Source organism: Hippopotamus amphibius, chromosome 2 (genome assembly GCF_030028045.1).
Source record: "Hippopotamus amphibius kiboko isolate mHipAmp2 chromosome 2, mHipAmp2.hap2, whole genome shotgun sequence".
NCBI lineage: Eukaryota > Metazoa > Chordata > Mammalia > Artiodactyla > Hippopotamidae > Hippopotamus > Hippopotamus amphibius.
The window spans coordinates 145892841-145906081 of record NC_080187.1 but is presented as its reverse complement, the minus strand read 5'-3'; the positions used below and the strand labels follow the sequence as shown (position 1 = coordinate 145906081).

At 44.9% G+C, this 13241-nt stretch overlaps 1 protein-coding gene across 3 annotated transcripts in view; it reads right to left on the bottom strand.

Annotated features, from left to right (window-relative positions):
* ADAMTSL3 (ADAMTS like 3) overlaps positions 1-13241 on the bottom strand; it is a 404352-nt gene that overhangs the window by 87681 nt on the left and 303430 nt on the right. For all 3 annotated transcript variants that reach the window (XM_057719996.1, XM_057719995.1, XM_057719997.1), the window contains 2 exons: positions 12376-12529; positions 499-1570 (listed from right to left, as the gene is read on the bottom strand). In XM_057719996.1, the coding sequence (XP_057575979.1) occupies positions 499-1570; positions 12376-12529 (1226 nt within the window). The remainder of the gene's footprint in view (positions 1-498; positions 1571-12375; positions 12530-13241) is intronic.

The following is a 13241-nucleotide window of genomic DNA, read 5'->3' as shown; positions in this document are numbered from 1 at the left end:
GAATTAGTCATGAGAGTCTGTTTCTCAGTGACCTCATCAGAAGAGTATTAACCCCCGCCCTGCCAAACTCATGGGGTTGGTGTGAGTTCAAATGAGATACCCCATCTCCCTCCTAGATATGGAAAGTCACTGTAGATTCTGATTTGCAGTTCCTACACAGTGTAAGATTACTGCAAGTATACTTTTTTAATGGCCTTATGTCGATTTTAATTTTAAGTGTTAAGTGACCTGCAAAGAGAGAGTCTGTATATGCTTAAACTCAGTCTTTCAGTATCCAGTCTTGTAGTACACTTACATGATAGCAATTGGGACGGTACAATTTCATTTTTAGAATTCTAATGCATATGCGAAAACCATAACCTAACATTTTTTGTTTCCTTCCTAAAGACTCCTGTTGGAAACACATTCTTAGGAGAAGGGATTTGAAAATATTTTCAAGAAAGCTGGAAGAACCACTAAGAAAGCATGATACAAACACTGTATTCTAATTTTACTTACTTTTCTGAGAGCTGTAACAAATCTCCATCCTTGGTCCACGTATATGTGGCCTCCCCAGGGGTAACAAGCTCACACAGTATATTGATGACCTCTGTTCTTCTTGTAATATAGACTGTATTTCCAATCCTTGCATTTACTGTTTTATTAAAGGAAATCGAGGTGGGCTGGCTTTGCCTCAAGAGAACAGGTCCCTTCGGCTTGGATGTCAGCTTGCCTGAGTTTTTCGACTTCGAGCTTTGGGGCACACTTCCCGTCACCCCCCTTAGCTGAGCCACGGGAGGCGCCTCTCTCGGAAGGCCCCTCCACTGCACATGTGCAGGCTGTGCCTTCGCTAACTCGGCCACCAGCTGATATATCACCTGGGATGCAAGGTCATCACTGACCTCTCCGGTTTCCATGAGCTGACTCATGTTCCTTATCAGCTCATCAAACTGGGCAGTATCCATGCTATAGGCTCCCTGTTTAACTGCTGCTTCAAACTGCTTATTCTTGAATTCCCAGGAGTTGGCGTTTCCTGCGGAATGGCTGCACTGGCCCAAGAGACCTCTCAAGAGAGGCTGGTTATGAATTTGGCCATCATCCAGATAAAGCTCCTTTTTGTTACTCCACATCTGCCTTATCTTATGCCATGTGGCTCCCAAATTATTTGCTTCATTGTGGCCCATCCCAGGATACTCCCCTGTGTGCCTGCTGAGGGCTGGAGGTGCGATGAGCCGGTTGTCAGTGCCAATGAGCTTGAGCACCACTGTCTCCTGGGCAGGGCCTGCAATGCACCGGTACATGCCGATGTCAGGGGCTGCAAGGCTGTGGATTTTTAGTGAGCCTGACTTGGTGATGCCGAGTCGTTTGGAGTTCTGCAGACAACGGCCATCCTTCTCCCACTGGATCAGAGATTTCTGGAATCGTCGCACGGGGCATTTAATAATCACAGATGTGTTGGGCAGCAAATAGGCTCTGCTCCCGATGGTCAGGTTAATGCGCTTCTCCTCCCTCGTCTGAATGTAGACTCTCTGGACACCGAGGATCTGAGGACCCTGCTCACCAAGTTTGGTCTTCATCTCTGGTTGCATTTCTGTAGGAAAGAAAAAGAGAGAGAAAAGAAAACATAAATATCTCAATAATGAAAACTTTTTGACTGTAATCTTCTAAGGCTGATACAAGTCAACAAATTCTTTTTTCCTCTTTTAAAACATTTGAGAAAAATAATGATATATATTTTATACATCCTCAGATGGGGGTAAATTTCACAACTATCTGGTACTTTAGCAGCAAAGAATGCACATTTGAATGAATTGCATGAAAGCATGTCAATTATTTTACCAAGCCCTGATTTGGGGAGGCATGAGGTTAGATGGTTAAATGTTTCCACCCAAAAGGGGATGTCTGATATGTGGGGCCTCCACCGTCTGTGGGGGAAGCCCTTGAGAATCTAGTATGGCTTGGCCGGGATACCCCTAATCTGAGGGAGGCAGTAAGAGTGGGGAGGTGAGTGAATGCAGCTGAAGGATATAAAAAGCAGGGTGAAGCTGGCCAACTGTAGCAGATAAGCCAAGTGGGTCAGTTAAACTAGCATGGGAGCCTAAAGAGGCAAGTGATCAAAGAAGAAAAGGTAGGACAAGCACTTGGAAGCCAGATGAATCTGAGTTTGCATCTTAGCAGTGCCATTTGGACAAGTCATTTAATCCCTCTGAGCCTTAGTTTTCTCACCTATAAAATGTGGGTGATGTTAGCACTTTCATCGGAGGACTGTGACAGGTTAGAGCATTTATACCACATGCACAGCACAATAGCGGGCACATCTAAGCTCTCATATGTGACTCCTGTCAGCTGGCAAAGGCAGGCCCAGCGAGCAGGCAACAGGGCAAGCTGAGAGGGATCAGAGGTAGGCTGACTCTTACGCGTTCCTGGACATCGGCTGCAGCTAATGGGCTAAAAGGCCAAAGAGGACACTCTTCAGGTCCCATCCCCCAAGAGGGGTGGCTCTCTCCCTCTGTCCACCTGTGGGAAGGAAGGCCTCAAGGCATCCTGGGGTGACTCTGAAGTAAGTAGGGGGAAGTGATGTGGGTGGGAGTCTGATTCCTCTTTGAATGTACTGACTTAGGTTCATGAGCAGATGGTGGAGTGTGGGCTAGAGGGCCTGGAAGCATCCAGGGATGACAGAAGAGAGACTGGACTCACATCAATGACACTGTGGAATTCATGTCATGAGATGGGGGAGGGGGCACTCAGAACCTTGGAGGACCCTAGTGACAATGACTGCTGGTTGTAGCACTGGCAGGGATATGCTGGGAGGAGAACCAGACTGAGACTCTGCTCAGATGGACTTTCTCAGGCCCTGGGCACCAGATAGAGTGTATTTACCGGTACCCTGGTGTGCCAGAGTAACTCCTGGACTCCTCTTGGGTGGTTCATGATCCCTTTAGGGTCTGCCTGCCTGCCTGCTGGGGTGTGGTGGTGCCAGTAGGCTCAGGAAAACAACGGAGGTGGACGCATAGTTTCTGCCACAGAGAATGGTCCAAATGAGGGACGGGCATAATGAGTCTGCATGCAAATTCCACAGAGACACAATTAGTAGGCCAGGCCCCCCCTGGTCCAGGTTCTGCCTGTGAATGCTCCCCTGGGCTCATCTCTAAGTGGAGGTGGATGGCCCGCCATGCATACACGCTTCCCAATTGGGATACATTATAGATTCATCACAGAGGATATCAAGCTCCCCTCAGCCAGTTAGGGCGTATAGATTTTCTTTGGGTTGGCAGCATAGAGTTTTGAACTTACTGCTCTTCAACAGCGATGAAAAGCAGAAGGAGGATTCCTGGCAAATTTACGGTTCATCCATTATTACAGGCAGAGATGCTATTCCGAATACTTAACAATCAGCACGGCAAGGGCACAATCAACCAGAACAGATGGCGGCTGTAGCACTGGGCCAGGCCTTGCTGGAACACTGCTGCTCCAAGTGTCCCTCCTCCCAACATTGTTAGAGTATGCGGAAGTCAGACAGCTCCTGGCAGAAGGGCCCAAGCAGCTGGGAGACAGTTGCAGGGTTCAGGCAGAGGCTATTAAGGAATCATTTGGGAAGTATTTCCCCACTTTAACAACTAGTACAGACATATTGGTGTGTAGAGTTTCAATATCAGCTCTGACTACAGGCAGTGGCTCTCAAACTTTGCTGCCCATTCGAAGCACCTGTTATTACTACTTTTTAGTCTCAATACCGGGGGGCCTCACCTCCAGAAATGCTGACTTACAGGGAATAGCCCGGGCATCAGAATTTTTAAAAGCTCCCCAGGTAACTGAAATGTGCAGCCAAGGTTGAGAACCACCTCCCCAGAGCGTCCCACTGGATTAACCCAAAGGCAATCTGACGGGATGCTACTGGTGAGGAGGGAAGGGAAAATAAGCATCTGTGTTTTCTGTGCAAATCTTGCCAAAGTCTTTACAACATGCAGTGTCCTCTGTAAGGAGGAAGTGGGACGATTTCTTTGTGCTTTTACCATCAGGAATCCTTATACTTTCCTCTGAGTAATTAGTCCATTTCCTACCCAATAAACACTGAACTGTGTCATCGACCAGGTTGCCTTTTCCAAGATAGTTATGTTATCAAGTTTAGAGCTAAACTGTGCCCACACATAACAGAAGTATAAAATTCAAGACCTAATGCTATATTAGCCTTGCTTGCTTTCCTTTTTTATTACTCTCTGGTTTCTAATTTGACTTACCTGGTTGCATTTTATGAATACTTAGCTTACAAGGGGCCTATCGTTGTCACAGTTCATATGTTTACACACACATGTCCATAGTATACACACATATGTGTTTATCTACACCTATAAAGAGCTCTTTGTATTATCATTTAAAAGGATTCAGTTGAACACCCTGTCTGGTCATTGATCCCTCAGTGGAGGACAATGGGAAAGATAGATGTGCATGTGGATGGCTTTGAAACTCACTCCTCAAAATCAGAGTTTCAGCTGGATCAAAGGCAGACTTTTGAACTCATGCAACGGAGAGGTATTTGGAGACAGACTCTCTTAGGGCTGCTACAGATAAGGCCATGGCTTGAACATTCCTGCTCCTAATAGGAAGGTGCAGAAGCCCACATGGGGAATGAAGCACACGCCTGGCTAGATGGTTCAGGCTGGAGATGATTGGAGGCTGCTATAAGCCCACACAGCATCCTGTGTGGAGATGGGTTCTAATTCCCATGGAGATGGGTTCTAATCACCATGGAGATGGGTTCTAATTCCCATGGAGATGGGTTCTAATCCCCATGAAGATGGGTTCTAATCACCATGGAGATGGGTTCTAATTCCCATGGAGATGGGTTCTAATCACCATGGAGATGGGTTCTAATTCCCATGGAGATAGATGGGTTCTAATCACCGTCAGGTCCACTGGTAGTCAGATGTCCCTCAACTGAGTTTGGAGCTTAAAGTAGATGGAACCCTGCCTCCTTCAAGAGCAGGCTGGGACTGGCAGTGTTTAGCCTTGATGAAGGACCTGACCATGGCTAGGTGAGCCCCACAAGCAGCCCAGCTGCTCCCTCTGGCTGCATGCTCATCTGTTGGAAGGCAGGCGCTATGGCCCCAGCTCCATTCCCAGCCAGGCCTATTTAGCAATTGTTCATGCTGGGTACAGAGCAGTTCAGTTAGCAGGTGTGCCTGTGGAGTGATCTGGGATTTACGTGCTTCGAGGCTGCCAGGTCCACAGCTTGGGCCAGTCCCTCTCTTGGGACTCCTCTGAATTCCTCTGGAGCAGAGCCTGGAGCCTAGCATCATCAGACACAGTTCTTGGGCAAGAAACTGGTCTGATTTGGGGTGACTGCCTCCTCCTGCATCTGGATATGCCCCCCAAAGTGCCACACTCGACAAGCCTAATGAGACAAAGAGTGGCCAGGCACCGATGGCATCCTCCTGGAGGGGCTGCGGGGCAGTGCAAAGGTACTAACCCATCCCTCCAATCTCCCACTGTGTATAAGAAATGCCACATCTTTGGGCTTTTCCAGAAAATGAAAAGATCTTTCTTCTGGAGGTCCTCCCTCTGGCCTCAGTGCCAGCCTGCCCTACCCAGGAAAGGCCAGCTCTGGTGCCCAAGGCTGTTTACAGCAATTGCCTCTGTGCTCTGCCTGCTCATGTCCTGACTTAAATCCAGCTGTACCCCTGCCATGACTCTAAGTCTTGGTGCCATGCCAGGTCTCTGCCCCAAGCCACCTGTGCTGGATGTTTACACTTGGTTGCACCAGCACTTCACTCCTGCCACTCCTGAGTGGGCTTTAGCTGCAAAGCAGCCTCTAAGCCTTCCTATTACCCTAATGGAACCCCAGCCCCTTAGAATCCAGCCCTGGATGGGTCTGCTTGGCTGGTGCTGACTTCCATTCCTTCCACTGGCACAGAAGATCTCACAAGCCCCTTTGGAGCTCTGTCAGGAACCCGGGCAGCCTTTTTCAGATTCTCTTTAGGGTAGAAATGCAGGTAGCTGAGAGGGGGCTACAAGGGATGCTGTGGGCGGGACTTGTTAAATGGGCGATGAAGCCTGCTGAAGCCCCATGGGCAGACTGCACAGTGTCAGTGTTTCATCAGCCTGAAAGAACAACTTCCACGCTTGGTTCTCATGTGCTTTTAATTGAGGGTAGGTGAGCTTCTGCTCACAGCACTCCACGAAAAGCTCTCGGGGAAAGGCCACTGATGGTCCCCTAGTGACAAATACAATGTCTCCCTTAAGTATTCTTACTTGAACCTTCTAGGACATATGACTCCCTTAATCACTCAGTTCATGGAGAAGTCTCTCCTCCCCACCGTTTTTAACCCTTCTCCTGGTCCTTTCCAACCACTGCTCATTGCCAGCATACTGCTGGCTGTTGCTACCACCCCTCAGGTGTCAGGGCTTGGCCACTTCCTCTCTTTCTCTTCTTACTCCAAACTTGTCCTTGGATGATCTTGGAGTTGTAACTAACAACTCTATGTTGATGCCTCCCGAGTTGATCTGTCTAACCTGGACCTCTCTCTGGAGCTGCAGATCTAATTGTCCACTGCTTACTGGAAATCTCTTCCTGGTACTTCAAGTTTAAGATAATATTTTATTATAATCTAAACACTTTACCTCTGCTTCCTTATCCTGTCCCAAATGATCCTCCTCTTCCTATATACGCTAAGTTAATGGCTTCATCTTCTACCAATTTCCCTGAGGCAGAATTTAGAGACACCTTGATTCCTCCTTGTCCATTGGTATGCTGGCCCTTCCTCTCATTGACTCACAGGTGAGATAGTATCCATTCCCAACTCTGCATTCAATGATGGCACATCAGTAGCTGGAAACCAACCATGATGGGAATATCTACACCACAGAAAGCAGCAGAGGAAACAAACCTAAATGGAAGCAACCTACATGTCCACCAAAAGAGGATTAGATAAAGAAGATGTGGTACATATATACAACAGAAAATCAGCCATAAAAAGAAAAAAAAAATGAACTTTTGCCATTTGCAGAGACGTGGATGGACCTAGAGACTGTCATACAGAGTGAAGTAAGTCAGAAAGAGAAAAACAAATATCATACAATACCATTCATATGTGGAATTTAGAAAAATGATACAAATGCACTTATTTGCAAAGGAGAAATAGAGACACAGATGTAGAGAAGAAGTCTATGGATACCAAGTGGGGAAGGGGAGGGGTGTGATGAATTGGGAGACTGGGATCAACACATATACACAACTATGTATAACACAGATAACTAATGAGAACTGACTGTATAGCACAGAAAGCTCTACTCAATGTTCTGTGGTGACTTAAATGGGAAGGAAATCCAAAAAAGAGGGGATATATGTATACATACAGCTCATTCACTTTGCTGTACACCAGAAATAACACAATATTGTAAAGCAACTATCCTACAATAAAAATTAATTAAAATACATCTAGATAGCTATCTGAGCAAATAAACCAAAATAAAAGTGGACTATGTCACTTCCTTCTTTGATAAAATCTAAACTCCTCAGCATGGGGTTCAAGATGCTCTGCAGCTCACCTCTCAAACTTTCTCTTTCACCATAACCCATCTTCAACCTCAGTTCTAATCCTGTGGAACTGCCTGCAGTTTCCCCAAACATACCACTCCATTTGACATCCCTCACCTTTGTCAACGTGGTTCTCTTTTTCTAGATTCTCCTGTATCCCATGTGGGTCTGAGGAATGGACACATCTTTCAGAATTCTGCTCAGTTTCCTCTTTTATGAAACTTTTCCTCATCCCCCAGCAGCAGTGAGTACTTCTGCACCCTATTATGACATCACTGGCACTTTACTCTTCTTATTTGTTTAGATATGTCTCTCTCCCACTGGAATATGAATTCTTAGAGACAAGAGAATGGATCTTTTCATTTTGTATCATAACATCTACAACAAAGCAGCACTTGATGAGTGATTGCTGAAAGCATTAATAAGGAAATGCTATCGTCTGACACTGAAAACAATACATGCCCAGGCAGAGAGATCATCTCTGTCATTAGGGCACAGCATAGTGCCTGGTACATAGTAAGCTCTTACTGTTTATTGAATGAATAACGAATGAATGACTGAGCAAAAGATAAAATGTATGCTGTTGGATGCTGCAAGAGGTGACACAAACCCAAGAGGGGTGCTGGTGAGGTAGCCCTGTGCCTGGCTGGGTTTCCAAGGGCTGCAGCTATGTCTGCTGGGAACGGGATGAGGCATATTTTTCTTGACATTCCCATCCTATAGTACATGCCTAGGTGCCTCCCCTCCCTCAATTTTTTCTTTTTTTCTGGCTGCACCGCACAGCATGTGGGATCTTAGTTCCCCAACCAGGGATCGAACCCATGCCCCGTGCAGTGGAAGTGCGGAATCATACCACTGGGCAGCCAAGGAAGTCCTCCCTCAACTATTTGGATGTCAGTACTTGGGTGAAAAATAAGAATTGGTCATCAAAACTCGGGAACCCTTAAAACCAAGAGCCATAATTGAAAAAATCTAAATCCAAAGACTCCATTCCTGTTATCCTTTGTTTCCTTCAGATGCCTGATTGGAAGCCAAGACAGGTAGACTTTTAATAGCAATTTGAGGATGATCCAAGCCTGACATACTTGAAAAGCAGGTCCTTGGGTACAACTCATTATGATTAAGTGCTTTGGGGGCCTATAAGGAAAAACCATCCAGAGCTATTGTCTAGCTACCCCATAAAAACTCATATCCTAATGAGCTGGGAGATACAATACTAGTTACTCTGTTATATTTTATCCTGTTTTAAAGCTATAATAGGAATCAGAGGAATGTGGTAATGACATTAAAAATAACTAATATTTCTCAGCCTAGAGTATGTGCTTGGCACTGTTTCTAAGCACTTTCTAGGCATTAATTCTCAGAACAATTCTATGAGGTAGGTACAAGTACTATTCCCATTTTATACATGAAAAACTGAGAGTCACAGAGATTAAATAACCTGTCTAATGTCACATGATGAGTTACTGATAGAAACGAGATTTGAACTCGAGTTGGCTTAACCACAATGTCATATTACCTTTCAGAGATTAAGTGCAACCGAGAAAGATTATTGGGGAAGGTAGGCTTTGTAGTGGTCCTTCAAGAATGGGGAGAATGTCCATCACTAGATATGGCAGAGGGAAGAATTTAAGCAAGGGCTAAAAGCTGGAGGTGGGAGAATGCAGGGAAAGCCTGGGGAGAGGCAGGCAGGGAGTTAACTGGATTGCATGGTGCACCGCTGGCCTCTAGGGGGAGCTCAAGACATCTTGCCCCCGGCCCCACCCCCTCCACCCCATTGTCAACGGGTCAAATTGAAGAGCAAGAAGACTCCCTCCTCCATAGAGAATGGGTTTTACTTAAACTCAAGTCACTGCTTAGGACACATTTCTAGAAATGCTGCCTTGAAAAGGAATAAAGATCACAGCATAGTTGGGCTTGATTTTTCTTGGCTTCAGACCCCTTCCATCACTGAGGGATTAGGCCTATAAAGAAGACCATACATTTCCAATCTGGTGAGCAAAGGGGGTGGATGTGACGTGAAGGAGACAGGAAAGTCAGGTCGTTGCACCATATAGCCTTGACATTCCTAGTGGAATAAAAGATGCGTTTATCCACAGAGAAATGGGAACTTGGGGTCAGTATAGTAGTGGTTAGGAAATAGCTGCTGTGATGAATTTCTTGGAAATTCTAAGGAATAGAAAAAAAAAAAAAAACCCACACATTACTGCCCAGGTAAATCAGATAGCAGAAGTATGAATTATGTCTAATCAGGATGGTAATATTATTTTCTTTAGCAAATCTCAATAGCTCAGGCCAGGGAACCAAAAAACAGCAAACAAAAATCACCTAAAAAGTAACCTATCAGGGTTGAAGATGAGCAGGGTGACTGAGGTGGTGGGTTGAGGAAGGGCAGAGAGATCTGGCTACAGAATTGGTTGAGTGATGAGGAGACACCAGCCAAGAGGAGAGGTTTCTACTGCAAGAGCACGATGCTTCTGGACAACAGGGAAGGAAGAACCAGAGGTCACAGTGAAGCCTTAGCTACATAAGCATGGGTGAGGTGGGGGAGGTAAAAGAGCAGGAAGCTATCTGAGTACCAAGAAATGAGGAAGTCTAGGGTGTCACCCTGCCAAGAGGATGGAGGTCAGTGAAACTGACCACATTGGGAAATCGGGATATCAGGGTGGGAGAAAGTCATCAGCGTGGGTGCTGGTTGTCCTGGATGTGGGCAAATGTTGGAAAGAAGGAATGGTCCCGGTGGTGGTGTGTCCTGGAGGAAGGTAGAAAGGATGCTGGAGGTCAGCACACGATGCATTTGAAGGTGGGATGAGGGTGGTGTAGGTGCTGTGTGATGACACAGGGAGAACGGGGCAGAGGCAGCAGGGGTAGGGAGGATGGGTGAGTGCCAAGCTCATCCCTCAGCTCTGATACTGTGGTGGGCCAAGGAGGATGCCATCGGAGTGTGAGGGTGGAGCAGCCAAATTTCCGCAAGCCATGGCCATTGATCCAAGATGATGGCGTGAGGCCAGGACAGAGCTGAAGTGGAGGCCCAGCTCGGGGTGACTTGGCTGTTCTGAGACCGTGTGTTCCTGTCTTGTCTGCTCCCATGGCCTATGTGTTGGCAAGCTAGGGAATGGCATGGGGTCAAGAAGAAATACAATTGTCTTTTTTTCCTGGTTTTTTTTTCTCCCTAAAACTTATCCCTTTACTCTGCTTTCTGCTGCATGCCATAATAATTCATAATTTCATCTTGTACGATATTGCATGCCCTAATAACCACGATGTATCCCCACATGTTATTCTGTTATTATTTTAGAGGAAGCGGTCAGAATATAATTTCACTCTCCTCTAAGGCAGTTTAGGGTCCAGCCACACTGCCATGCAACCATCCACAATTAATAAAAATCAGACAGATAAGCAGCTTGAAGCATGACACTGTGCCATGTGCCATAGACATTCTTGGATTCCAGGACGCTCTCAAACTTGGGGTCTCAAATGTTTGGAATCTCAAGATTTTCAAAATGTGTTCTCAAAGAATTCCCAGGAAAAAAAAATTAACCTTGTCCATGACTCACCACTGAGACGTGGCTAAGAGTGTGAGCTCAGGAATCAGACAGACTTGTGGTCAAACAGGCCAAGAGGCCCAACTGGCAGCTGCGGATCCTTGGTCAAGTCGTGGATCTTCTTTACGTCTTGGACTCCTCATCATTCAGTGGGGATAATACCCACTGGGTATTATGTTGCTGGGACTAAATAAGATAACGCAGCAATGCCTGCAAGGAGCTCCACAGAGCAAGTGCTCAATACGTGTTATGAATGCCATGACTTTTCTTACACTTATTATTGTTTTTCTTACTTTGTTTTGTAAGTTTCTTCAGGAAAGTGGTTGGTAAACTTAGTAGTGTGTGGGTGTGTGTGCATATATAGGTATATATGTACACCTATATATATATATTTTTTTTTTTTCCTAAGAAGCATTAAAATAACAGTGATTTCCTGATTTTTTTTTTTCTTCTTTTTTTTACCATAAGCTCAGGAGGGTAGCTGAGATAATTAGTGTTCTTTTTTCAGGTGAATCATTAAAGACAGTGAGAAACGAAGCAGGAAAGGGACCCAGAATGTGTGTTCCCAGGGTGCCTGTTCCCTACCACCCTACCCCGCCTTCCACGACCACTCTGCTGCCTTATTTTCAGCTGCTGCAGGCGCAGCCCTCCACTCACTTTTTGTCACCCTTATACAAGAAACACGCACATGCACACATACACATACTACTTCATGTACACTGAAGACAGAGACGAAAGCTCTGTGCATTTTAGCTTTTGGATATAATGAAGGCATAATATTAACTCTTTAGACTAAGCTTACTATGTACAATAAATTGAAGAATTGTCTAAACTGCCATTTTTAAAAGCTGAAGCTATTTCATCTTTTCATCCTTGCTGGTTTTAGATTAACCAAAAGAAGAGCTACTTGAATATCTAAAAATACTTAGCTCATCTACTTTTAATAGAAGGAATCCCCATTATATCACTAGCAAAGTAAATCAGAAAGTATTTCAGCTTAACTTCTACAAGGAACACTCATGACTTCTAAGTGGGAGAAATCATGGTGAAGTGGAAGATATAAGGAAGTATAAATCCAAGTGAGGAAACGTAAAGGATGTATTGGCTAAGTGGGTGGGCATTTTTTCAAACTGACTTTTCTTAGAGCTGTATCCTGGTCTTCAATATTATACTGTTTGCCTCTTATAACAATCCTGAGTTCTGCTTGATCTGCTTTACCTACAGATGAGAAATGTGTTGCTCTATGGAAAATGAAGCCATTGGGGGAGAGGAACAGAATCAGCGTATCCGGCGAAGCGTGGACTTTTCCATACTTACTCCTGCACACAGGCATCTGACAAGATCTCACAAGAGGGGACCCAGGAAGATGCCTGCACAGCGTCTCACTGAGGGGGACACGTCGGCCTTTGGCCGTCAGCCTTTGGCACACCTGCTGTCTCCGCTGGGTTCCAACACCACAACTGACAGAACACTGTAATGAGAATTGGGCGACAGAGTCAAACAGAGAGTGAACAGACACACACCCCCAGCAACAGTGCTGTCTCCCAGGGCGAAACCAGAGGGTGTTATGTGTGGGTGCGCCAGTGAGTAAGCATTTCCTAGGTGTAAACATCTCTTAGGATATGGAGGTTTTCCCCTCCCCGCTCCTCTGCCTTTTCTTTTCTCTCTTCCCTTCTTCCCTCCCTCTCTTCCTTCCTTCCTCCTTCCTTTCTTCTTTCTTTCTTCCTGAAATAATACCTAATTTCTAGGAATTTATTGTTGTGGGGTTTTATGGCCTTGTAATTGATTTTTAACATTTTTCAGCTATTTATGTAGTAAGATGACTTTGCTTTTTAAAAAATGACAATATAGACAATAATATGGTATTAACTTTGTATGATGACTAGACTTATTGTGGTTATCTTTTCGTAATGTACACAAACACTGAATCACTATGTTGCACACCTGAAACGAATATAAAATTATATGCCAATTATAGTTCAATTAAAAAATTAAAATTAAAAAATGACATATACCCATGATCAAGAATTCAAGAAGTAGAAAAGTATAAAAGGAAAGTTTTTTTTAAAAAAATACCCAAACTGCTATACATAAAAGAACATTAATATTTGATAATCATTGTGTCTATAACACTGATATTTGATAGTCATAATTACATGTGTACATGCAATTTTAATTTAAAA